The following is a 27673-nucleotide window of genomic DNA, read 5'->3' as shown; positions in this document are numbered from 1 at the left end:
TCACACTTCATCCAACTGTTGAGGTTCGGATTGGGGAGGGTAAGCTGATCTTAGATCTGTGATTTGGGGCAGCAACTCCCTTTCTAATAAATTATTAGTGTGGTCAAGACTCTCAGCACATGAGGAGCAGAGGGGCAGTGTGAACGGGCCACACACACACACAGAGAGCACTGGTACAGTGAACTCTTATACTTCGGTCAGTTGTGTTGCCGACTGTGGCCATAAGGAAGTAGCAAGATCCGATCAGCTTCTCTGGCCTATCGCACTCACACACAGAATGACTGGAAACAGCTCATTAAACTTCCCCTGTACCTACCTCATTCCTGATCAAGCTTTTGTTTAGTTAGTTCCCTTATATGGGCTAACCTTTCTAGGAGATCTTTTTTAGCTTTTTCTAATGTAGGTTACTTTTCTGCCGACTGGGATCTACAGTCGTGGCCAAAAGTTGAGAATGACACAAATCTTGAGAATGACACAAATATTAATGTGTGTCATTCTGCTGCCTCAGTTTGTATGATGGCAATTTGCATATACTCCAGAATGTTATGAAGAGTGATCAGATTAATTGCAAAGTCCTTCTTTGCCATGGAAATGAACTGAATCCCCCCAAAATATTTCCACTGCATTTCAGACCTGCCACAAAAGGACCAGCTGACATAGTGATTCTCTCATTAACACAGGTGTGAGTGTTGATGAGGACAGGGCTGGAGATCACTCGGTCATGCTGATTGAGTTCAAGTAACAGACTGGAAGCTTTAAAAGGAGGGTGATGCTTGGAATCATTGTTCTTCCCCTGTCAATCATGGTTACCTGCAAGGAAACACGTGCCGTCATCATTGCTTTGCACAAAAAGGGCTTTACAGGCAAGGATATTGATGCCAGTAAGATTGCACCTAAATCAACCATTTATCAGATCATCAAGAACTTCAAGGAGAGCGGTTCAATTGTTGTGAAGAAGGCTTCAGGGCACCCAAGAAAGTCCAGCAAGCGCCAGGACCGTTTCCTAAAGTTGATTCAGTTGCGAGATCGGGGAACCACCAGTACAGAGCTTGCTCAGGAATGGCAGCAGGCAGGTGTGAGTGTATCTGCACGCACAGTGAGGCGAATACTTTTGGAGGATGGCCTGGTGTCAAGAAGGGCAGCAAAGAAGCCACTTCTCTCCAGGAAAAACATCAGGGACAGACATATTCTGCAAAAGGTACAGGGATTGGACTGCTGAGGACTGGGGTAAAGTCATTGTCTCTGATGAATCCCCTTTCTGATTGTTTGGGACATCCGGAAAAAAGCTTGTCCGGAGAAGACAAGGTGAGCGCTACCATCAGTCCTGTGTCATGTCAACAGTAAAGCATCCTGAGACCATTCATGTGTGGGGTTGCTTCTCAGCCAAGGGAGTGAGCTCACTCACAATTTTGCCTAAGAACAAAGCCATGAATAAAGAATGGTACCAATACATCCTCAGAGAGCAACTTCTCCCAACCATCCAGGAACAGTTTGGTGACGAACAATGCCTTTTCCAGCATGATGGAGCACCTTGCCATAAGGCAAAAGTCATAACTAAGTGGCTCAGGGAACAAAACATCAACATTTTTGGTCCATGGCCAGGAAACTCCCCAGACCTTAATCCCATTGAGAATGTGGTCAATCCTCAAGAGGCGGGTAGACAAACAAAACCACTCAAATTATGACAAACTCCAGGCATTGATTATGCAAGCATGTGCTGCCATCAGTCAGGATGTGGCCCAGAAGTTAATTGACAGCATGCCAGGGTGGATTGCGGAGGTCTTGAAAAATAAGGGTCAACACTGCAAATATTGACTCTTGCATCAACTTCATGTTATTGTCAATAAAAGACTTTACACTTATAAAATGCTTGTAATTATACTTCAGTATTCCATAGTATCATATGGCAAAAATCTCTCAAGACACTGATGCAGCAAACTTTGTGGAAATTAATATTTGTGTCATTCTCAACTTTTGGCCACGACTGTAGATGTTCCATGACTAAATGGTGTGCTGATCTTTGTTGGATGTGTTGTTCAGTCTCAAATGGGACAAAAAAATATTAGAAGACAGTAAAAATACCCTAAAACATTTTTAGAATCTACCCTAGAGTAGAGGTATTAAATAAATTATTTTACAACAGAAGTTGAAGGAGACTAACTGGATTGAAGTGGATGATTAGGTGGCTGAGGTATTAGGCGAGGCCAGGTTAAATTAAGCCATGGCACTAGGGTTAACAACGATACTCCTAATTTATATTAGCATGATTCACCCACTCGTCACTGTCATAGCTGGTGTTGCTGTGTGTTTGTATTACACACACACAACTTTTGGCCATGGTCTCCACAGGTTTTGTAATTGGGGCCTTTAAGGCTTACCTTCTCCCTGCCTCCATCAGAGCCATAAATATTACATTGCTCCGGGGCCCTGTGTGTGCGCGTCATTCGGTTGACCACACTGTTCGTTGCTGATGTGTGTATTGTCATCGGACCCACAGGAGATCCACCTTTGACTGACTCAATCTAAACAAGGGATGACAAGGTCCCTTTGTCTGGAGCAACCTTCCTCAGAATACAGACACACATTTGGGTTATTCTTTGAGGGATAAACCAGTCGCCTGGCAGAATTTATTCAATTCAGTAGTCTCTACAAAGATTGGACGCACAGGCACTTTCTTTCTTCAGATTAAATGAGAAAATCAACTTGATTAGATGAACCTATGATCTAACTGCAGATGATCTGTTTCTGTTCTCACTGGAAATAAACCAATGAAACCTGCCCTGGTCCTAGAGTAATGGCCTTTATTTTATGAGGTCTAAGTACAACGCTTGTGTTCAATCTGACAACACGGTCTTCATTGAGTTGGAGTGTGTGCTCCAAACAATGTGTTTATTCTATTAAACATGTGTCCATTATCACAACTAGAGGCCGACCGATTAAATCGGAATGGCCGACTAATTAGGGCCGATTTCAAGTCCATAACAACCGGAAATCTGTATTTTTGGTCGCCGATTAATTTTATTTTATACCTTTATTTAACTAGACAAGTCAGTTAAAAACACATTCTTGTTTTCAATGACGGCATAGGAACGGAGGGTTAACTGCCTCGTTTAGGGGCAGAATGACAGATTTTCACCTTGTCAGCTCGGGGGATCCAATCTTGCAACCTTACAGTTAACTAGTCCAACGCAATACAATAACGACCTGCCTCTCTCTCGTTGCACTCCACAAGGAGACTGCTTGTTACGCGAATGCAGTAAGAAGCCGATGTAAGTTGCTAGCTAGCATTAAACTTATCTTATGAAAAAAACATAATCACTAGTTAACGACACATGGTTGATGATATTACTAGATGTTATCTAGCGTGTCCTGCGTTGCATATAATCTGACTGAGCATACAAACAAATCTAAGTATCTGACTGAGCGGTGGTAGGCAGAAGCAGGCGCGTAAACATTCATTCAAACAGCACTTTCTTTGCATTTTGCCAGAAGCTCTTTGTTGTGCGTCAAGCATTGCGCTGTTTATGACTTCAAGCCTATCAACTCCCGAGATGAGGCTGGTGTAACCGAAGTGAAATGGCTAGCTAGTTAGCGCGCGCTAATAGCGTTTCAAACGTCACTCGCTCTAAGCCTTCTAGTAGTTGTTCCCCTTGCTCTGCATGGGTAACGCTGCTTCGATGGTGGCTGTTGCCGTTGTGTTGCTGGTTCGAGCCCAAGTAGGAGCGAGGAGAGGGACGGAAGCTATACTGTTACACTGGCAATACTGAAGTGCCTATAAGAACATCCAATAGTCAAAGGTATATGAAATACAAAATGGTAGAGAGAAATAGTCCTATAATAACTACAACCTAAAACTTCTTACCTGGGAATATTGAAGACTCATGTTAAAAGGAACCACCAGCTTGTTCTCATGTTCTGAGCAAGGAAATTAAACGTCACCTTTCTTACATAGCACATATTGCACTTTTACTTTCTTCTCCAACACTTTGTTTTTGCATTATTTAAACCAAATTGAACAGGTTTCATTATGTATTTGAGGCTAAATTGATTTTATTGATGTATTATATTAAATTAAAATAAGTGTTCATTCAGTATTGTTGTAATTGTCATTATTACAACAAAAAAAAAAACAATTGCCCGATTAATCAGTATCTGCTTTTTTGGTCCTCCAATAATCGGTATCGGCGTTGAAAAATCATAATCGGTAGACCTCTAATCACAACACTGCCTTCTGTTAGTGTTTTCCTATTGTTTCAGAGTCTATTCCATGAAGTGAACTTGTATATTGGATATTGTTCACCTATTACCTTTTTAGCACTATTGGTTAGAGCCTGTAAGTAAGCATTTTACTGTAAGGTCTAGTACACCTGTTGTATTCGGCGCACGTGACACACAAACTGATTTGATAATGGAGCATCCATTTTGAAAACACTGTCTTAAGTCTTCTAATTAATTCCTTATATCATGTGTTCCAATTGGTTTCTTGTTCACTATCAAGTACACTAGCATCCATTTTGGATATAATATTTTCTATGAGTTATTGTGGAGAAAATAGGCCTCATTTCTTTATTGCAAATGACGCTCAAGTATTTAAGCTAGTAAAGTAGACCTAACTCCACAAAAGCTGTGTGTTAAACAGTTTCCCTTCGAGAAGCAACTCATCCCATTGGTCACTTTTGATTCTTGTGATGCTTTTGACTGAGCAGGTAAATCTGATTAGCACAAGTAGGTTTGAATTAATTAAGGAAAAAAATGAATTCTAAAACTTCAGCACCTTTTTCCCAAAGCATGTTCCTCACTGTCATTTTTGAAATGTCTTAGATTAAAACAGAATCTTCCTAGCCAGCCTCTTTCCGTCATCTCTCTCCGACTCTGACCCCGTGGTTAGTATTTGTATTTAGCGGCTGTGTGTGTCAGTGTGTAGGTATCCCTCCATCTATCTTCCACCCATCAGTCCAGTCACATTCCTGCACGCATCATCAAGCCGTGCCACAGAGACCACTAGTTGAATCAAAATATGTTAGTGCTGGGCTAGAACAAAAATGTTCACCAACAGTTAGGGTCCCCTAGGAATTAAATGTTGAGGAGTAACACTGACATACCTTCTCCTCTGTCTGGCAGGCTAAGATGTAGAGAGAAAGAGATTGACAGATACAACGTTGACACCTGATCATAGAATTAATATTTAACAGCACAGGCCAGGGCTCCCAGATGCACTCAATAGTGACTGGACCACACACACACACACCTCTATGTGTGTGTTTTCTTTTAAGGTCACATCAGTGTGTGTGTGTGTTGTTTCTACATGCACATTTAAGAGTCTCTGCGTGTGTGTGTGCGTGTAACCCCAGACCCTGCTGTGTTTGGCCCTGATCCATGTCGATACCTGAGCCTATTGGTTTAAATGGGGAGAGGGACATCTTTATCAACTCACCCTTGGGACCACCTGAGAGCAGCACACTATTGGTGGAAACACCTCACACCAGCCACACTCACATTTTGTGTGTGTGTGGTGTGTGGTGTGTGTGTGTGTGTGTGTGTGTGTGTGCCCAAAGGCCAATGTTTTGACATACAAGGCCTCGAAGGCAAGAGTCAGCCTTTCTCTCCTGCCTTCCGGAGGTCGTTGCAGATAGAAACACTCCTAGTAAACCGCGGACATGATGTTATCCTATTCTACATGACAGAGAAGCATGGCTGTTCTACATTATATATTTATATCTACATGACAGAGAAGCATGGCTGTTCTACATTATATATTTATATCTACATGACAGAGAAGCATGGCTGTTCTACATTATATATTTATATCTGAACATTGATATGTTGCACCTCATTGAGTGGAACCCTGGTGAATATGCCCCAAGCATTGACGTTGCTTGACATCACTATAATGAGCAGTGGGTTTGGCTTATTTCAAGCAGGTCTGCTTCGAATGCACAACCAATCACGTAACAACCCGTGGAACTGATAATTACATAATTCCCCCGGTCCTGCTGACGCCAACAGTAATGTGCACACACACACACAGTCTAATGTTGTAGGACACTAAAGCTTTGTTCACATTGCCAGTTTGAAGTGAGTCAGATCCTATTTTGTTGAATATCTGATTCAAATCTGTTCTTTTTCCTGCAGTCTGAATAGCCAAAAGCACATAAAATTGGTTATTTCAGGCCACATTTCAAACCACCTTCATAGGCGGTTTGAAAACAGATACAAATCTGATTCCTGGCCATGCAACTTGTGTCTGAATGGTCAAATACGATTTATTTGCCTTCAAGTGGTTTTCAAACTTAGCTACTGTCTAGGAACAAGATATGCCCAATATGTTGACAATATATATATATATATATATATATATATATATATATAATTATTTATTTTTTTAAAGTGGTAGCTAACTAGCTTGTTAATTGTTTACAAACGAGTGAATGTGCTAGAAAGCCAAACAGCTACTGTTACCTAGCTAGCTAGTTGACTGCTGTGGCTAGCCAAAAATGACTCATTTCTCAAGTTGGATCATTAAAAGTGTTCTTCCACTATGATTTTAAACATTCAAATCAACTGGGACATGTCCATGGCAGGCATTGTTGTCACTTTAGATTGATACATTACTTCTAACTGATAAGAAGCACGAACACCACCAATCAGTCTCCACCACTGCACAGACCCGTCATTACTATGAATACTAGCTTACCCATGTCAGCAAATGTCTTGTCTGAACACACACATCAGATTTGGTCATTTTTAACTTTCTGTTTGGACAGTCAGTATTCCAAAATGGATTTGAAAAACAAAACTGACTTGAGCATTAAGGCCTACAGTGTGAACAAGGCTTAAAATGAAATGACAGTCATGGGCTGTGTATGTAAAACTTGGCTGTGGCAATTGTTTGTGGGACCATGAAGGGCACAGCAACCACTAGCCATCAAAGCCCCTGCCTTGCCGCATAAATACCAAGGGCTCCACTGGCAATACTGAAAGTCAAGGGCTTTTGTTCACAATGCATTGCTGGCTGGAAGCAATGCATTAAAAAGCCCAATGCACTTTCCTCTTTCTAAAGCTACAACACTTGTTTAACTGCATTGTGTGTGACTATAACAAAGCTTAATGTTCCAGGTCAATCCAAAACAGTTTGCAAGTCATCCCTTCTTATCCAGCCGGTAACATGGGAGATTCAACGTCTTATCTAAGCTTTTATTTTATAGGCATTATTATGTGTTGTTTAAAGCCAGTTTTCTTGGAGCGACAGGTGGAAGGACGTGAATGCTATTTGATCATTAGTCAGTTGTAGGTAGGTTACATTTACATTTAAGTCATTTAGCAGACGCTCTTATCCAGAGCGACTTACAAATTGGTGCATTCACCTTATGACATCCAGTGGAACAGTCACTTTACAATAGTGCATCTAAATCTTAAAAGGGGGGGGGGGTGTGATGGTGCAATTTATGTTATTACTGAGAAGTTCTCCCCTTATAATATAATGGGTAAGGATTTCGATGAACTTCCCTCGAGGCACCAACCTGGAACAATAAATAATGCATGTGCCTATCTGAAAGCTGTCGATAACAATGGGTAGGACAACTGATGACTGTTTTGCAAACATAGGGACTATATTGTGTAGACTCAGTCTCAGGTGTAGTCTTTTGTCTCCATGACCCGTGAAAAATATTTTACACTTCACTAGCTGATTAAATGTGTCTATTAATCCTTTATCAAATACTTGTGAGAGGAAAAGGTTGCACAAAACTGTCTACTACAAGAAACAAGGCCTCCATCTTCCCTGCTCAGTCTCCATGGTACTGGCAAACAAACAAGGCATGTGTGTATGATGTGTACAGGTGCTTAGTCATCTCTATGCTGTGGAAGGTGCATTATTATCCCAAGCTGCTAATGCAAGCAAGAGCAGACATACATACAGCCCCGGTGCAAGTAAATACAGTAGAGCAGGGGTGTCAAACTCATTCCATGGAGGGCAGAGTGTCTGCTGATTTTTGGTTAAGAAGGAGACAACCAGATGAGGAGTTCCTTACTAATTAGTGATCTTAATTAATCAATCAAGTACAGGGGAGAAGCAAAAACCTGCAGACACTCACCCCACAGTTGATTGAGTTTGGCAAATGTGCAATAGAGCAGAGTTCTCCAATATCGGTCCTGGGGCCTCTCCAGGTGCACATTTTGTTTTTTGCCCTAGCACTACACTGCTGATTCAAATAATCATCAAGCATTGATTAGGACCGAGTTTGGGAAACCATGCAATAGAGAGTAAAGTGTGTGTTCCTCACAGAATGGCTACCGAGTGGTGCAGCACAACCGGCTGTGATTATGAGTCCCATAGGGCTGCGCACAATTAGCCCAGCGTCATCCAGGTTTGGCCAGTGTAGGCTGTCATTGTAAATAAGAATTTGTTCTTAACTGACTTGCCTAGTTAAATAAAATGTAATTAAATTGGCCAAAATGACTTAACTTTCCCCGATGTGGCAACCTGGTCTCAGAGCATTTAGTATTATTTTGCACAGAAACCCGAGACAACAATTAGTATGATATGTAACCATACCAAATGTAACTTAAGACAGATGGTTAGTTAAGGCAAAAACTAAAAAGTGGGGTGGCTGGTTGCTCCGTGTGGGCGTATATCGTGAACGTCTAGCAACCCAAAGGTTGTGAGTTTGAATTATAATCATGGACAACTTTTGCATTTTACCAACTACTTTTTATACGTTTTGTAAAATAGTGTTTGGGAATGCGTAACATATTGTAATTTAACATAGGAAATGGGTGATGGATAACCAAAAATGATTACATACCATACGAAACGTACAGTAAATTACAGAATAATACGGAATGTTCTGAGACCTGGTTGGATGTGGTACTAGCTGTCAGTACGTGGCGTGTTTGTCTCTGCCAGAAGCATATGCTGCTAGTTAGCTAACCAGTGTAGTTTACCTGGCTAACTGGCTAGCTGGGTGGCTAATGACAATCAATGACTATTGTAACCTAGCAAATAGAAAACTTGCTATATCTGGCTAAACAATGATTAACGGGACATAGCTAGCCAGCTAATATTAACGTACTGGTGGAGCCTAGGCTAGGAAGATTAGTTGCGTTAACAATACGCAAGGTTAACCATCACCAGTTATCAAACAAGCCAGTTAGCTAGCTGAACACGACAGACACCGGTTTGTTTTTGACAACCAACAACAAGCAAACTTGCTAGCTACGCTAACCAAGTTCAGCTGCGCAAGCATAGTGAGTGCACCGTCAGTGGCCTCCCGCGCGCTAAGATACAGCGCTGCTAACGCGCTAGCTTGGTTCCCAAATGAAACCCCTTTGGGAGTTAATTGTGTTTTGTCTCTCCGCCTGGTTCATATCGATTGACACTGACCTGGAGAGATGTTTGAGGATCTGTTTCTTGATCAGCCCAGCCATGACCACATAAATTATTTATCCCAGCGATGCAGTTCAAATTCTCAATTCCGAGTCAGGGTGCATTTTTTGTGGTCTTTGTGAGACTAGCCCAGTTCTCGCTCCCTTCCCACGGAGATTTGACAGGGAAAAACAAACCTCCGAGACACAGCTAGCTAGCTTCAGAAGGCAAATAAGCCATTGCAACTAATGCTAAAGTCCATCTTCACTGTAACAGCACCTGGAAACACAGCCTGTGCTGTCACGTCTGATGGGCGGGCGGCGACCAAAGTCAAAGATACAAGACTTGCGGGCGGAGCATGGATGACTCAGCATTACGTCAGCATTGTCCCATGTATTGTTTTATTTTAGAAGTGAAACCGTAATTGCCTGTTTTTACTGTGGCAGAGTACATCCGCACGTGGAGATATTTGGCGGTGGGGCTGCTGCGATTTTTTTCGCCGACGGGGCTACGGTCTACCTGTGAGTCCAGTTCCAGTCTCCTCTCGAAAGACTGTCATTCAGTGACCTCTGGTGGACAAAGGCAGGGAGAGGGGTCCAGTGTCAGCTGTCATCTATCAAGCCCATCACCTCTCAGGCCCCTCTCCAATGCCAGGACCATCCCTTCCTGGTCTGACACATTAAGCAGAATCTTTTTTTCTGTTTACCACAGAGAGGATAGCGTCCAAACGACTGACAATTCATTTTAGGTCGAAACTAATACACAATGAACGGTACGCAGTGTCCTTCGCCCCCACGTACATCTGCTATCTAACACAACACTTCACACACCAAGTTTAAGCTAAAACATTGCACAATGATTATACTACAATGATGGCATAGCCTAAATTAAAAACTCTGATAATACTTTTATTTCCCTTTTGACCCACATTTTTATTGTATAGACTGTCAGGGGAAATCCATTATATCAAAGTATCAGTTAAACACAAACATTAAGATCCCCGCAACAAAGTGTAAAAGCTGTATGCTAACATTCATTCAGCCATTTTGGCAGTATAGTCATGTCAGTGAGTACGTTTACATGCATGTAAATAATTAGATATTAAACTTACTATAGCAATAGGCAGATTATGAAAAAGTAATGTAAACACCTTACTCTGCTTACTGTATCTTAATCAGCGTAAGGTCAAAATTGAAGTAAGCATATACCCGGTTTTCTGAGCAATCTTTCAAATTATTAGGACATGTAAACACCATAATCGACGTTCCAGTAGTGTATTTGATCTGCGCATGTGCTAGCACCAGCCGAGCAAGGCTCTCTCTATGGCGTGAGTGAAGTGAGTTCGGAACAACTGAATGTATGCGTCTTAGAAGTATTTTTCACATATAAAGTTTCTATGTCCAAACTAAGATTCAAATATGCTTCTCAAAAATAACATCTATGTGATAGTTGATTTTCTGCATTTATCAGATCTCCATCAGGTGATTTCAGATGTGTCCATATACATAGGATTATTAGGGAAATTGTTATTCTTGCAAAGCATGTAAACGTTTTAATTGAACTATTATATTAATGACTAGCCACAATAATCGCTTTATTGTGTGCATCCTGGCGTTGGAGGGGAGCCTGTGAGACGAAGGGCCTGAGATATTATGTTCCACCAGTAGGTGGCATTATACAGAGGGGCCTGAGAGATGATGGGCTTGAGATTGAGAGTCTGCAGTTAGACTCTATTGGACAACGGCCAAAGTGCTTGGAGTGTACAAACATCAGATAACTAAATCATCCTGCAACTTTGATCAAACCTTTAAAAACACACGTGAAAACAATTATTTTGTGGCAGATTAATAGAAAACAGAGCGCTTTGTTATCCATTTTCTGTAAAATATGCATTTAAAAAAAATAATTATTGCGGCGCTAACTACATGTTATTGAAACTATTCAAATGTCCAACTTTTTTGTTTGTTTTGTTTTCAGTTTGCAATCGGTGACAGCAATCCCATCATGATTTGGAGGGAACATAGCTACATAACATTGGCTAGTGATTAGGTTACGCTGATTAGGTAATAGTATGCCAATGAATAAATGCTCTATTGATTTAATGACATTAATTGTTGACCAGTTGAAAAAGGATTTTATTGAAATGGATAACACGATTAAAGACAAACGCACAGCTCTACAAACAGCTGTTAATGATGATGGCATATTCAATGAACTGATGAAAACTAACCAAGCGCTCCAGGACAAGTTGTCTACAGAAATAAAGGAACTTAAAATCAAGAAATTCAACCAAGACAAAAAAGACAAGGCCGATTATTCTGCCCTTGAGTTGCGTTCCCATGCAAAACTAGACAGATAGCTAACAACTAAGTCTTCAATAAAACTCCCAAGGCGTGACTTTTCTTGAATGAATATATTGAAAACGTTTATGTTGTGAAACTGCAAAATACAGAAAAGAATATACTTTAGTGTTCAATTCACACCGACATACTGTAGATGTACATTAAACATTTGAAGTTGCATGAATACAAAGCACGCGCTAAGGTACCATGCATCTGGCATGATGCCAAACCATATAGCTAATTGTTAACCATATGGTAATTGCTCCTTTCATTACTCTAATAATGTATAACCATCTATGTAGAATAACAAAGCATATTACACTAAAAACAGTAACAAAACTACAGTATTGTATATTTTACAATTCGTTTGCATGACGCATGAGCAAAGTAATACAGCTAACGACATACACAAAAGGCATTGCAATTTGTGAGTAAATGCAACCAACATTGATATGTAAGAAACTCTATCAATAACAATATTATCATCATTAGCTAAATGCTTGAATCGAACTTACAAACAAATATTTTTCCAAGGCTGAAGCGTGACAAGAAATAACTACATTGGAAGACCTGCACTGTAGCGTTGTTTGTAGCTGCTTCTATGCGTGCAAAACAAATTCTGAACTTCCGTTTGCGTTGACTTTCTAAGTACCAGAAAGCGCCACTAGGGGGCAAATAACACCATTGAACACAATGAAAATCCAATTTAACCATAGTAATAAAATAATCTGTTATCTTCTAACAGGATGGCAGCACACCGATGGTAAAGTCTACTTCTGGAGAAACCCTGACAAAAGAGGTCCTGCTCCCCCTCTCCATGACAGACGCAGGACGGATGCCGCTTACTTCTATCCACCCTTGCCTCATTGGCTTCCAGTGGTAGTTTTTTATTCAACGAGAGACTGGACCAACGTAAGGGCGGAGGAGGCCGCAGGCACGCGCATCGACGAGATGTCGCACCCGACGGGGTAAGAAGAAACGGACCGTTCACACGGTCCCAGAACCCACGGGACTGAGTGTCTTTAATTTATCAAGAAGGATATTGAGCGCTGCCCATGTCTCTTTGCTTAATAAAGGGTTATGTTTGTGCCTACAACTCAGTGTAACGATTTTGATGTTAAGGTAGACATGTTTAAGTTTTTCAGAAACATCCGTTTAAGGGAATACTTTAGCTCCCCTAATTCTGACACTTCTATTGAACCAGTAGGTTGCTCTCCTGCACATACTCCGACTCCTTTTAGAAGCAAGAGTTATTTTATACCTCCAGCCAATCGCAATCACTCTATCGAGACATATTGCAGACTTGTGGAAAATGATGTTGGACTTCTCCTTAAGAATAAACAGGAATCCAAATCTTTCCATAATTTACCCAAGAATGAAAAACAAGCTTTGCTTGATTTACAATCTGATACGTCAGTCCTTATTCGTCCTGCTGATAAGGGTGGGTCGGTTGTACTCATGGATAGGACAGCTTATGTACATGAGTGTCATAGACAACCTTTTACAAGAAACTCAGAAGTGACCCCACTTCCCAATTTCAGAATACTATCTTGTCTGTCCTAGATGGGTATTTAAGTTCTGGTCAGATAACCAAAAAATAACATGTTTTTTTGGCTATTCAACACCCTAAAATTGCCACTTTCTATACCTTGCCGAAATTACACAAGAATGTTACACAACCTCCAGGGCGCCCTATTGTAGCGGGCATTGATGCAGTAACGGCCCCTCTATCTACTTTTGTTGACTTTTTTATAAGACCACTCGCAGAACAGCTACCCTCCTTTGTAAAGGACACCAGCAGTATGATCTCTATCATTGAATCTCTTGATCCTCTCCCTGAGAATACCTTGTTAGTTACTTTTGATGTTGAGTCATTATACACTAATATTCCACACGAGGGCGGTATTGAAGCTATGGAACATTTTCTTCTGCAACGTGACCCTAATGAACTACCTTCCAGTGCATGCATTGTAACATTGGCTGAAATAGTACTCACGCATAACTACTTCATGTTTCTAAATTATTTCTTTATTCAGACGAAAGGTACCGCTATGGGATCCCCCATGGCTCCTAACTATGCTAATTTTAATGTGGGTTACATGGAGAAACAGTCTATTTTCAATCCTCTCAAAAATGTTTTCTTGCCTCACATCATTATTTGGAAACGGTATATTGATGATATTTTTTGTTCTATGGAGGGGTGATGCAAAACAGCTCCAGGCGTTCCATGCTTTTCTTAACTCCTGTTCTGAGCATCTGAGATTTACTACGCAATCTGATACACGTCAAATCAGTTTTCTTGATCTTCTGATCTTGTATGAAGATAATGTTCTATACACTGATCTTTACAGGAAACCTACTGATCGTAACAGTTTGTTGAGGGCTGATAGTTGTCACCCACTTCCCTTAAAAAATAGTTTGCCCTACAGCCAATTCTGTCGAATCAAAATAATTTGTAAAAAACAGTCCGATTTCGACAGAAATATGGCAGAGACGCAAAGAAAGTTCAAGGAGAGGGGCTACAAGAATGATCAGATAAATATTGCCATTGAGAAAATTCAAAACAAAACGAGACATGACCTTTTTCAAGGTCAGTCTCGCAAAAAGACGCATTCTTGCGTTTTAACTACCCGCTATTCAAAGTGCTCTGAACAAATTAAGGGAATTGTTCACAAACATTGGCACATCTTAAAATCCGATGATAGTCTCGGTAATGTGTTTTCGGACATTCCCTTGGTCGTATTCTCGCGGGGCAGAAATCTCAGAGACCAATTGGTAAACTCTTATTTTACCACCCCAAGATATTCCTGAACAAAGTCTATTTGCACCCCTACTGGATGGAAATTACAAATGTAATGGCTGTGCTCAATGCAATGGCACTTATAAATGTAGATCCTTCAAACACCCACAAACAGGGAAATCGATCCCAATAAAAGGTGTTATTACGTGCTCCACTAAGGCAGTTATTTATCTTATAACTTGTCCTTGTGGTAAAAAAATATGTATGTAAAACAAAGCGTGAATTAAAAGTACGTATCTCAGAGCATCGTAGCACCATTAGGTGTAAAAACTTTACTTATCCAGTTGCGGCCCACTTCTTGGAGGCAGGCCACTCGATTTCGTCTCTGCGTTATATTGGCATCGAACATGTCACCCTCCCTAGGAGAGGGGGTGACCTTGATAATTTATTGTTAAAACGAGAGGCTGCCTGGATCTTTATTTTAAAGACCCTTGCGCCCTTCGGTCTCAACGTAGACTTTGATCTGAAGCCATTCTTGTGATTATTGTGACTTTGCCATTGTAATTGTGTGTAAACTTGTATAGTCAAATTAATCTATGATCGTATGCTATCCATTTGTTTGTATGCTGTTCTTTGTATGACATTTTAATATTTGATTATTAACCAATGATATTAGGCCACTCCTGGCCATGATTACAGACACCTGTGTATTTTGACACTATATAAACGAGTCATCCCGCAGTGTTTGTGATTATACCCTGATGAAGACAGCTTGGCTGTCGAAACGTTGGTATTACATTTTTGCATCTGAGCTCCAAGAGTGTGCGTCTTTCTTTTATTTTCAAATAGTATGCCAATAGCCTAATGACTTCGGCACAATGGAAGAAATTGAATATAGGCCTATTTGTTAACATACATTGTTAATGGAATTTTTTAAAACTTTTTTTACACGATTAGTTGTTCGAAACACTTCCTGGTCTGGTATAGCAACATGCCTTGGTTTGAGGGAACTCTAGGAAAGGATGTCGAGGCATACACAATAAGGCTACTCTAGTTGCCACGTATGAAGGGAGGAGCAAATGAGAGGGAAAAAACTACCCAACAACCCCTCTTTACTGTTGGTACAGTATTGAAACAAATTACATCAGTTGATTTCTGAGATCATTATTTTTCTAGACATGTTTAGGCTATCCTATAACAGGATTTTGGCTAAAATAAACAGGGTTTGAAAGACATGAAACATCAATGGGCCTAATTCTATTATTCCAAATAAATAGGCCTAGTTATTTCCTCAACTTTATCAGAACTAGTTACTGTGTTTCTGAAGTCTGGATTACATAATTCCATAGGCATTGGAGACATAAGGCAAGTACAGCCACCAATTTTGCAGTCAGAAAATCAGGTCCCACAACAAGAGAGACGCCCCTTTTTTGCATACCTCGACGCGAACGGAGTTCTAGGAAAGCCACATCGCGCTCACTGATACGCTAAATGTACAGTGAAGACAGTACACAGCATCGGTAGAGACCAGCCTCACACTTCCTCGGACCCACTGTAAGAAAGCCACATCAGACATGACTGCGAGACACAGAAACAAGAACAATTTAAGCGAAAAGACTGCTTCACCCACGCAAGATGACGTGGCGAAGAAAAGTCCGAAACCTAGTAGTAATGGTAGCTCCTCAATCCAGGGGTCGGGGTCAGGGAGTTGGGTCAAAGTTATAGCTGCTTTATGTTATATCGCATTAGTAGCCGCTGCGGGCTTTGCTGCTATTTATCTACAACAAGTGTTGAAAGAAGTCCATCAAATCAGCAGCAGAAATGAAGAGACCGTACGGGAAAATGCAGAGGTTGCGCACAAAGTAGAGAATGTTCTTCAACGGGTAAGCAATTCAATCGATTTAGGACTAACCACTAGCCATTTAATGACAAGGTCACGAGATAAGGCAGGCTGTTGAAGACCGCACACCAAAACTAGATAGGATGAACATATAGACTACAGAGAAGAAATGTCTAGAAGAGGGCCATCTCCCCCTCCAAAAGCTTGATGAGCTGGCACAAGAAAAGTACAGATGCAATCTATGCTATTCTTTCCTAGAGAGAGAGTACTGACATTGCAACAAAAACGAATCCAGGTTAATGGAAATACTGCATTCTTTATAATAAAAAGGGATGTTATATTTCTATAGAATTGAGGAATGCATTGATATAATGTATGCACATTGCATCCTATAAATTATCTTACATTTTTATCCAGCTAGCTATGTTACTGCATGAATTAATTCGGTAAATCGGCTATTCCTTCCTTCATCCATTCACTTCTTTTCAAGCCTTCATGTAACTTCACTTACCTTGTCATGCATAAATTGAGATCTCCCAGACCAGTTTGAACTAAACCAGTTTGAACTGGATGCTTACAGTTGTTTATTAAAGCTGCATATGTAGATCTATCCCACAGGCTGAGAAATAGCTGAGTTATGTAATAAAGCAACGTAACCTACTCATGAGTTACTGTAACTAGGTAAACGTGGTAAAGAAACCCCTCAGGGAAAAACATTTTCTAAGAACACACATTCAACAAGTAAATCCTGAAACATGCATTGCAGTCTCCTATATGTAAACTTCCTATGTGAGGCTGTGTCAACTATTGTTGTATAAAGCTACAGTATGTGATTAACTGTGTCTTCCACTGCAAGCTATAAAGTCTATTTCAATAACTACCAAGGCAAAAAACTATTTTGTCAGGCAAATGACTGGTCAGGGATAGGCTCTTCCACCCTCTTCCTACTTGGAATGTATTGTACCTGTGTTTCCAGTACATCCAGTACACAGGTGTGACTATACTAGTACATTATATTATTTATGCATACATACTGTATTTATAGTATGGATGTGACCGATTAATAATTAAAGACTAATCAAATAACTGAGTGTACACAACATTAAGAACACCTCCCTAATATTGAGTTGCACCCCCACCCCCCTCCCCCCTGTGGTTGTGTAGGTGGACAACGTGAGGGGCGCTGTAGACGGGTTGGAGTCGGCACTGGGCATCATGCGGGCAGAGCAGGAGGTGGGGAGCCGAGCGGTGAGGAAGGGCGAGGTGGAGACACGGCGGGTGGAGGAGGCTCTTCAGAGGCTCCAGAACGAACTGCTGGTTGACCTGTCAGAAGGCATCAAGGAGGTGAAGGAGGCCAGAGAGCGGGACTTCTCTTCCCTGGAGAAGACGGTGCAGGAGCGCCTGGCTGAGTTGAGTGCCTCCATCGCGGCCAGCGTGACTGAGTTCACCGAGGCCCAGGGTGAGACTCAAAGTCAGCTGGCTGACCTCAAAGCCCGTCTGGATGACATGGAGGACCCGGAGCTGATCAGGCAGGAACTGTCCACCATTGTCGACACCGTCGCCGGGCTCAGCGCCACTAAGCAGGCCACCGATGAGTCTGCCTATTCGCTGAGGGAGCAGATCGCCGCGGTGGGGGTGGAGCTCCAGACCCGTAACCAGGAAATAGCCTCGATGTCGCAGGAAGTGGAGGTGGTAAGGTTGCTGGTGCAGGAGACGGCGGGGAGCCTGCGGCAGCAGGTTTCGGGGGCAGAGGCAGGCATCCAGGCGTTGACAGATCAGGACCAGAGCCTGCAGAGCAGCCTGGAGCTGGCCACCGAAGCTCTGCACAGTCTGGAGAAGGAACTGCGGGGGGAATCGGCCAGGGCTGAGCAGAGGTCCGACGGTCTGGAGGGCAGACTAAAAGTGTCGGAGGAGGGCGGAGACTCCCTGGCCGCGTTGCTAACAGACCTGACTTCCAAGTTTGAGGTTCTTCTTGCCAAGTACGATTCCCATGAGAGCACGCTCGCCGCTCAGGGCACGGCAGCCGAGAAGGCCCGGGCCACTCTACAGGGAGAGCTAGAGGAGCTGAAGGGCAGCCTAGAGGAGCTCCAGTCCAACGTGGTCGCACTGAGTGACGCTCAGACCAATCTGTCTTCCAGGGACTCTAGCCTGGGCCAGCAAATAGAGGGGCTGGAGCAGAAGCTGGAAGTCTCCAAGTCAACCAGCCATCCCCCACCAGAGCTGGAGAAGCTGAAGAGCACTGTGGATGGCCTGGTGGGGAAAGCTGCCAAGCTGGAGAGCCATGAGAAGGCCATCGAAGCCTTACAGGGGTCACTACAGAAGACCATTAGCTCATTGGAGGCCTTGACCAAAGCCTCAGCCGAATAGCAAGAAGGTGTAAGGGGAGCGTAGGAAGAAGAGAAGGAGGAGGGGGTAGTGTTCAGGAGGGGTAGACTGGGTTGGGTCAATGAGAAATGGGGAACGTGGACTGCTGTGAATTTTAACACAACACTGCACTGTAGTTTTTTGTTTGTTTATTTGAATTTTTTCTCATTTGAGTTTTTCATTTAGTCAGAGTCTGTTACGGGTGGTTTCACAAACCCAACTTGCAATATAAGCTCTTGTTCAGGAGCGTGTTATGGTTTACTGATTTGTGTTTTGTTACAAAAATTAAATTGGGCCACCACATTTCTGTGTAGACAATGCTTTAAATTGATTTACATGTATATTATAAAATCTTCATCGTACATTGTATGTTGCTAACTCACTCCAACCTTCTCCGTGACAGATGCAAGGTAGCCATTTTGTACACCACCACACTTCATCAATCTCACTGGAGGTGAGTATTGAGGTGAAAGGTGAGAGTGGGTCGGTCTGTTTCTAGAAGATCATTGGATAAAGATCATAGAAAATCCTTCATAGGATACAGGCTACAAGGTTAAAGCACTCCCAGTTCATTTAAAGGCTCACTCTAGGTCTGTGCTCCAAATGGCTCTCTATCCCCTATATAGCGCACTACTTTTGCCCAGGGACCATATGGCTCTAGTAAAAGTAGTGTACTACAGTGAGCTCCAAAAGTTTTGGGACATCGACTCTTTTTGTTGTTTTGGCTCTGTACTCCTGCACTTTGGATTTGAAATGATATGACTGAGGTTAAAGTGCAGACTGTCCGCATTAATACGAGGGTATTTTCACCCATATTGAGTGAACAGTTTGGAAATTACAGCACTGCTTGACATAGTACCGTTATTGTAATGGTGAGAGGTAGGGATGTTTGGGGAGTATGATATTTGTGCCTCTTTCTCACTCATCATTATTCACGATTCAATCAGGACTATCCGTAATCATGGTAGCATCCATTCATTTTTATTGTGGACAAAATAATCTGACAACCAAAACAAACAGCAAATGCATCCAACAAATATGTAGTGACATAATTGATGTAGTCAATGTGTGCTATGAATATGGGATCAAATACTAAACTTTTTACTACTTGAATACACATAAGTGAATTTGTCCCAATACTTTTGGTCCCCTAAAATGGGGAGGGGGGTTGTATATGAACAAAAAGTGTTGTAATGTCTAAACGGTTCACCCAATTTTGATGAAAATACCCTCAAATTAAAGCTGACAGTCTGCACGTTATACCATTTCAAATCCAAAGTGCAGGGGTACAGAGCCAAAACAACAACAATGCCACTGTCCCAATACTAATGGAGCTCACCGTATATAGGGAATGGGATGCCATTTGACATATAACCTGCAGCTTCAGACTGACTATATAAGTGGACTTAACAGTCTGTGATGCTTATTGGAATAGTTCATTAGGAAACACTGCTGGGACAGTCAAGTGAAAATTTATTGAAACTAATTACTTTTCATCTGAAGAGGGAAGGAGATTGCTTGAGGCTAATTCAATCATTTCCTGATAGGCCACTTATAACCTGATTTGAGCCCTCACACACACACAAACCTTCCATTCAACAGGTGCCATTTCCTCAACATGAACAAGGAAACGCAAAAATATGTATGTGGAATACAGAGTACACACAAACTTCAAATTGACAATTTATTAAGCACATCCCTCTCACACGAAGAACAATATATCCATGGCGTTAAAACACCACTACAATGGGGTTGTGACAGTTTCAAGGAATGGAGACAGTAAATGCATGTGGTGTGATCTGTACATGTAATTAGCTCTAGTTAAAACAGTGGTATGGTGTCCACACTCTTTACCCAAAGACCAGCTGCAATCTGCGCCCTAATGTCTGGTTGTCGTTGAGCAATTCCAGGTATGTGTAGGTTCAACTCTACCTTTAGAGATGACATGCCAATGTGCATGTTAAACAAGTTGTGATTGGCCTTTGGTGATTGGCTATGAGGTCATCAGCTCATTGTTCAGCTCCGATACATACTTCCTCCTTCAGACATACATTTCCTGTAAAACACCTGGAGGCTTACTCAGCAGAGTAGCCCTAGAAAAGCAATCAATAGATTGGCATGCTACCCTATCCCACAAGATTGTCATGTCTGTTCTACACAACATATTTCTATCGGAACATACGGCAACCCACTGAATAAGCCCAAGGTTTTTTTCCCAGAGGAGTCCAAAGTCAGCAATGTTGCAGATGAAAATGTTAAACAGAACAGAAACAACTCTGACATGAATCACAGCTCTATGTCACACATTTCTACCTGCATTGCTCTGCAGTCAGCCCCATTGAACAAACTCCTGGTGACAGATTGCACACCCTGGTGTAAACACAGGCAAAGCTACATTGCCTTGCGGGCTGCAGCATTCAGTATTCTATTTTAGGTCCCTATACCTGTAAACCACAGACTCATTTCGATTCATGGCAGAGAGATGTAAAAACTAGCAGGACTAGCTAGCCATTTGAAACTCCAAGGCATGTATTCAGCACTGTGAAATATTCAGAACATTTCAGGTAGAATGTATAGCGCTGACATCATTCCTTATTGGACAGAACAGAATCATATTGTAGCATAACATTCCTCCTGAACAGGCCCCTTAGCCTGAGAATACATACCCGTGTGCAGGTCACACAAGGGTCAAGCAGTGTTGTTACAACCCGCCCACTGGCCAGACTGACAACTGAGGGGGAAACTGTTCAAGAGACTGCTCACATTCCAAAACTGTGGACCAGCAAGACCTCTCATTCGCCATGATTGATGCCATTTTTCTCAAAAAATAACATTCCAGTCTCATAGGACACAGGTTGGCATTTATTGGGATGACTCATGTACTGGAGGCAGCTCTGCAGGGTTGTCACTAGCTGGCACAGCCATAAAATCTGATTTTAAACCTAACCTAAACCACACTACTAACCTTATCCCTAACCCTAACCACACTACTAACCTTATCCCTAACCTAAACCACACTACTAACCTTATCCCTAACCCTAACCACACTACTAACCTTATCCCTAACCTAAACCACACTAACCTTATCCCTAACCTAAACCACACTACTAACCTTATCCCTAACCCTAAACTTAAATGAATTCCAACAAGCACATTTTTGTTTTCCTGAATTTTGACGCAATATAGAGAATTTGACTTTGCCACTGGCCTTTCTAGTGGAAATTGCTCAGCTCTGCCTTAGGACAAGATTCATCGCAATAAATGCCAACTTACTCATAGGACAGGTTCATTCAAGGATACAATTTGTAAAGCAACATACGTTAGTCAGCATTCTAGATAAAAGGCCCAGTTAGTCTCAACCTAACCCCTAGGACTTACCTCTCGACCCCCTAAAGATCTGTATAGTTATACAGTCAATGGAAAGTATACTGATATGTACATTATAGGGGGAGTAACCTGTTCCTCTGTGGGTTCCACCATATTGCTCACATTAATCAAGATCTCTGGGGGAGGGGATCCAGAAGTACTTGTTGCAAGGGCTAGGTGGGGTCGACCATGGGTGTACAGAAAGATCAGCAAACTCTGATTTCAGATTCTCAAAAATTTGCCATTTATTGTAAGGGAATGATTGGTGACAAGCTGAAAGTTTGCCATTTACTCTGTAGATATATAGCATATAGAAAAGCACTCATTCACAGCTCTCCTTCCAGTGTCTGAGGCAGGGATTCAATCATGTTGACTTTCTGCAAAAGCATCTCTCCTCCCACTACGGGCATCTCAGGCTCAACTATTTGACTCAACTGCTGTGTCACAACTCCTAGGTCCTCCTCCACAGCGCTGAGGTTAGCGAATGTCTGCCGTAGCTCTGCGATGTCCTCCTCCCTCTTGGTCAGATCCTCGGCCAGACGGCCAATCCTCAGGGTCAGCTCATCCACCTGCGGAGCCAGCGCCCCGAAGTCCCGCTTGATGGCCGCCACCTTGGGCTGGAGGTCGCCGGCGAAGGTCACCGTGCGGACCAATCGGGCGCGGCCGCTTTCCAGCTCCCTCAGGCGCTCCGAGATCTGCCGGTCGTTGGCGAACAGTTCAGGTAGGCGGCGTTTGAGCTGCTCCAGGGCTTGGGCGTTGCGCTCCGTGGCACCCTTGAGGTCCTGGATGCGGTCGATGCTGCCGGCCAGCAGGTCGCCGATACGTTTGACCATGCTGCGTTCGGCCTGGGCGGCCCGCTCCTCCAGCTCCCGTACCTTCTCCAGGAGAGACTCCACCTCCGACTGGTGCCCATCCATCCGACGCACGTCTGTCCTCACCGACGCCACCTAGGAGATGGAGGAAGAGGAGAGGAGGAAGATGATTAATGGGCAAAGCCTTACATTAACGGTCTTTCTATTCTAATGCCACAGTTCTGTTCAACAAGTTGCCTCTGGTTTTGAGAGACTTCAACCTTTACGTACTTGGAATATAAAGTTCTTGGTATTATTACATGTAACTACATAGTACTGTACTATGTAACTACTTTAAAACATACTATTTCCAGCTTATTACAATACAGTGATTGTTCCAGGAATCTTATCTGCCGTTCCTGTGTAATTGCCTGAGTTATTACCAAAGTAGTTGAGGGCATTAAATGGCTTAAATCATTTTTTTTTTTTAAAGAAAGCACAGTAAAGCATAGGCTGCTGCCAAACCTTAGTGTTGACATCCTTAGTGATGGCAGAGGTCCGTCCCTCGATTTGTCCCACAGCCTCGGTCAGTGCTGCCACGCTGTCCTGGAGCAGGCCGCGTTTCTCCGTTAGGCCGGACGCCCAGTCCTTCAGCCGGCTTACATCCCGCTCCAGGGCCTCCAAGTGGGGCAGGAGACCACCAGGCTGCCTCTCTAGATGCTCCAACAGGCTCTGGACACCCTCACACTACGCCAGGAAACAGGTGGACAGACAGAACAGGGCGGCCATTTTAGAAAAGAGCTTTACATAGGAAAAGACTGAGCAGCTAGGCCATGCAGTCATAGGCCGGTAGATAAGATGCATTGAAAAACATGCAGGGAGACTGTCTATAAGTTACACAGAAAGCTGATGTTTGGTGAAAATAAATAGAGCACATAAATGGGTAACAACACTAAGATATTTGAGACGGGTTTTAATTTACTAGATATGCAAGATAGGAGAGAGAAGACATTTTTTTTTTTACAATAGATTTAACCAAATTTGAAAATGTAAAAGATTCAGAGAAACACTAATAAGGCGCATTTATTAGAAATGCAATACTGGCATAACTGTCAAACTCATTTGAATATAAAATGTGTATTAAAAAATGTATACAAACTCAACATTTGAGTATATTGGAGTACCGGTCACAATTGTTCTCCTTTCAGACACCAACAAGGCAACAATAATATCCTTTACAGATTACAGGAGCAGTGTTTGGGTGCAAACGCTACATTCAGTTGCTGACTTTCAGCAGCCAGTGCAGATAACATTGATTGGTTCCCATATGAGATAGTAGCATGTTTGTGAAACAAGAACTTAAAACCTATTGATGAAACGTATCGCTAAACTTTAGCAATAGCAAGTTACAATGCACAAATCACACAACGTAGCAATGGTTTAACTATGTGAGGATTTAACAGCAGTTTTAAAACAAATGGAATGACAGGACCACTCCTTCCCATGGTTTACACATGGAGGTCATCATTATGCACCGGCTTGGGTGGCTCATCTTGCTCTGGGTCCTTGACCTTTCACCCCTCCCTCTCCGGCGTCCCAGAATTATCCTGGTTGTCCTGTTGTTCCTCCCCCCTGCTGAGCTGTCCCAGCGTCTCCTTGACAACGGCCAACTCATTCCTCATCTTGAGGATGCTGTTGTGGGCCTGGAGGGCGTCCAGAACCTGCTTGATGTCCAGGATCTCCGTCAGGGCTTTAAGCATGTTGTCCTCTGTCCCAAACACCTGCAGGATGAGCTCCCCTAAGCCTTCGCTCCGCCGTCCCCAGGTCCCCCCCCAGCCTCAGAATGGATCGCACTGCCTCCTCCACAGCCGGGTGGTGAGCCTCGCACTGCTGGGCCCAGGGGATGTGCTCCTCTAGCTGGGCGACTAACTCGGTATCTACTCGGAGCAGGCTCCGGACTTGGTCCTCCAGTTTGTGGAGGTGCTTGGTGTTCCAGTCCAGCTGGTCCTGTGTCGGCTTGGCATCCTCGTCCTCGGTGTGGCCCATGGCGCGTGTGTTCCGCCGGGTGCTGTCCTCCAGCCTCTCGCTCAGCGCCCGGGCCCCCTGCACAGCCTCGTTCACCCGGTCCGTGGCTTCAGCGTGCGCCTCACGTCACTATCTTCGGAGAGGCCAGGTCAGAGGTCACCGAGGCCAGGCCCGTCTGCCACGTCTCAGTCACGTTGAAGAAGCGGGCGTTGACTGTTTGGAGATCGCGAGAGGCGGAGTTCTCGTCGTCCTGCATCGCCATGACGACAGCACGGAGCGAGGAGAGGTCACCTTCAAGGCGCATCGCCAGGGAGAAGGTGGAGAGAGCCCCCTGCAGGTCGTCCTCGGAGGCGGCGAGCTGCAGCCGCAACACAAAACAGGGATCGCTGTTTCTGGGGGGCTCTGGGATCCTCAGTACTCTCTCTCACACTCAATACAATCATACAAGTACAAATCCATGCACACATTCAGTTAAAAGATGTGTATTACAATTCTAATGTGATTTAATCACAGAATTCAATTAAACTGGATAGGCTATACAATCCAAGATGCAAGAATAACTGCAGCAATAAATAAATACATGAATAATGCAGACATGTCTGCATTATTCATGTATTTGTCTGCGCAGGGGCTAAATAATAAGGGGGAGGGGACTACATTGTGACAAGCAAGACAATGACAGTACCAATCCACACAATGACATAAACACGTAACAAAGCATAGACTTCTCTGCATAATGTTTTTGTGTCCTGTTCTTCACGGGAGAGAGATGGGTAGACAGAAACAAAACATACCTTCTTGGACACCTTGATGACTTCCTCCTCCATTTCAAGGAGACTTGCAGTCTTCCCAGACAGTAGTTTGTACTTTTCTTCCACGTCGAAGAATCTTGCATTCTGCTGCAATACAAACCTGTAATGTATGGGGGGAAATAAAGTCATGAATAGGCCAACTCAAACATAAAATTATTAATTTCCTCTTGTTTGGCCGAGATGAAAGTAAATAGGAATTATCCATAAGCACACGGGCCTTTATAAGTAAATATTTGCCTTATGCAAATGAATAGGCTTACTTTTACTTACCATGTAAGCACTATGCAAACTATCAGTGACATTAGACAAGTTATCGTTTTCACATCCAGGGAGGATGGCGAGGAGCTTTTACGTTCAGGCAAGCTATTTCCTTCGGTAGATTTTGCTTTAACTTCGGAAGTGTACTTTGAAGTTTCAACCGGTTCGTCATTTAGTTTCTGAGCCGTGGTCTTCTTCCTTTGCTTCACTTCATTACTTGGCATTTTTGTAGCCTGCAACAAAGTTTCGGCTTGCAGCTTCCTTTTGCCTACTTGAAAAGGAATTGATTCAAAGTAGCAGATGCGACTGCAAGCGACAATGGCCCACAGCTCTAGAAGTTTCGCAGCAGACTAGCGCAAGAAACTCCATCCAAATTCAAGTTAAATGTATTAGTTCAAATGTGAATATAATTTAGAATATTTAGGTATTTCAGATAATCAAATAAACCTTACAAGCATTCTACTTGCCCAAGCATAGAAACAAGTCTACATATCCCGTAAAAAAAATCGACCTTGGAATTTGGGGAAAAAGAGCAAAATGCGTCAGCCAGCCACGTCGACCGCTGACGCCTGAAAATATTACAACGTGCCGCCCGCTATATGATGAGTAGGCCTAGGCAACGTTCCCCAATAGACCGTTTGAAGAAACATGAAAAACGGTGATATTTCAAGTTTGTAAAAGCTAATTGGTATTAATGCGAATAAATGATGAAACAGAAAAATCTCAAATAGAGTAAAGCACAGTTGCGAGCGCACTTCATTCATGCAAAGGAACACAAAAGTAAATATAATTGCTGAAATATGTTAAAAGTAAAAGTATGAATAATTTCTTATTCCTTATCTCAAGCCAACCAGAAGGCACAATTATCTTGTTTTGATGTATTTATGGATAGCTAGGGGCACACTCCAACACTCAGACATCTTTAAAAAATAAAGCATTTGTGTTTAGTGAGTCTGTCAGACCAGAGGCAATGGGGATGACAAGGGATGTTCTCTTGTTAAGTGTGTGAATTGGATCATTTTCCTGTGCTGCTTAGCATTGAAAATGTGACGAGTACTTTTGGGTGTCAGGGAAATGTATGGAGTAAAGAGTACACCGTTTTCTTAAGTAGTGAAGTAAAAGTTGTCAAAAATATAAATAGTAAAGTACATATATTTTAAAAAACGACAAGTAATACTTTAAAGTATTTTTTTACTTAAGTACTTTACACCACTGCAAAAAAAAATACCCACAAAAAAAGGGGGGTAGCCAAACATTTAGTTTATTTGGCCTTGAGCAAATTACATTTCACAATTTACATACAGTGCCTTCAGAAAGTATTCACACCCCTTGACTCTTTCCACATTTTGTTTAATTACAGCCTGAGTTTAAAATTGATTAAACTAATATTTGTGTTACTGGCAATACACCATCATGTCAAAGTGGAATTATGTTTTTCCAAATGTTTTAAATTAATAAAAAATTAAAAGCTGAAAAGTATTGAGTCAATAAGTATTCAACCCCTTTGTTTTTGCAGAGTAAACATTTGCTTAACAAGTCACATAATAAGTTGCATTGACTCCCTCTGTGTGCAATAATAATGTTTAATATGATTTTTGAATGACTACCTCATCTCTGTACCCCACACATACAATTATCTGTAAGGTCCCTCAGTCGAACACAGATTCAACCAAAGACCAGGGAGGTTTTCCAATGCCTCGCAAAGAAGGGCACCTATTGGTGGATGGGTAAACATTTGTTTTAAAGCAGACATTGAATATCCCTTTGAGCA

The 27673-nt window shown here is 42.4% G+C and overlaps 3 protein-coding genes across 11 annotated transcripts in view; 1 reads left to right on the top strand and 2 right to left on the bottom strand.

Moving 5' to 3' along the window:
• The window catches only part of LOC118392604 (UHRF1-binding protein 1-like), a 61859-nt gene extending 45862 nt beyond the window's left edge, over positions 1-15997 (bottom strand). For 2 of the 6 annotated variants that reach the window (XM_052460665.1, XM_052460666.1), the window contains exon 1: positions 9383-9872. In XM_052460665.1, the coding sequence (XP_052316625.1) occupies positions 9383-9426 (44 nt within the window). In that variant the 5' untranslated portion in view covers positions 9427-9872. Of the gene's footprint in view, positions 1-8093; positions 8242-9382; positions 9878-15884 lie in introns of those variants that run through there. The other 4 variants (XR_008062987.1, XM_052460668.1, XM_052460664.1 and 1 more) reach the window with 4 other exon arrangements.
• On the top strand, positions 15216-18953 carry LOC127906849 (cytoskeleton-associated protein 4-like). Its single transcript, XM_052460669.1, has 2 exons — positions 15216-16329; positions 17451-18953. The coding sequence occupies exons 1-2, from the start codon at positions 16021-16023 to the stop codon at positions 18651-18653; spliced, it is 1512 nt and encodes a 503-aa protein (XP_052316629.1). The 5' UTR covers positions 15216-16020; the 3' UTR covers positions 18654-18953.
• A 1367-nt stretch (positions 18954-20320) lies between these two features.
• Positions 20321-26563, bottom strand: LOC118392546 (inhibitor of nuclear factor kappa-B kinase-interacting protein-like). Of its 4 annotated transcripts, none has more exons than XR_008062988.1 (5): positions 25915-26563; positions 25627-25744; positions 23333-23554; positions 21706-22963; positions 20321-21675 (listed from the first exon to the last, which is right to left on the bottom strand). XR_008062988.1 is itself a non-coding variant. In XM_035784603.2 (4 exons), the coding sequence occupies exons 1-4, from the start codon at positions 26124-26126 to the stop codon at positions 22343-22345; spliced, it is 1173 nt and encodes a 390-aa protein (XP_035640496.2). In that variant the 5' UTR covers positions 26127-26563; the 3' UTR covers positions 20321-22342. The 4 variants fall into 4 exon arrangements, 1 of the variants encoding a protein (XP_035640496.2); XR_008062989.1 differs by having other exon boundaries at positions 21733-22963; XR_008062990.1 differs by having other exon boundaries at positions 20321-21615; positions 21733-22963.
• Positions 26564-27673: the final 1110 nt, after the last annotated feature.

This window comes from Oncorhynchus keta, chromosome 13, assembly GCF_023373465.1.
Source record: "Oncorhynchus keta strain PuntledgeMale-10-30-2019 chromosome 13, Oket_V2, whole genome shotgun sequence".
In the NCBI taxonomy this organism is placed as follows: domain Eukaryota; kingdom Metazoa; phylum Chordata; class Actinopteri; order Salmoniformes; family Salmonidae; genus Oncorhynchus; species Oncorhynchus keta.
The sequence above is the reverse complement of the archived record's forward strand: the minus strand, read 5'-3'. Positions and strand labels throughout refer to the sequence as shown.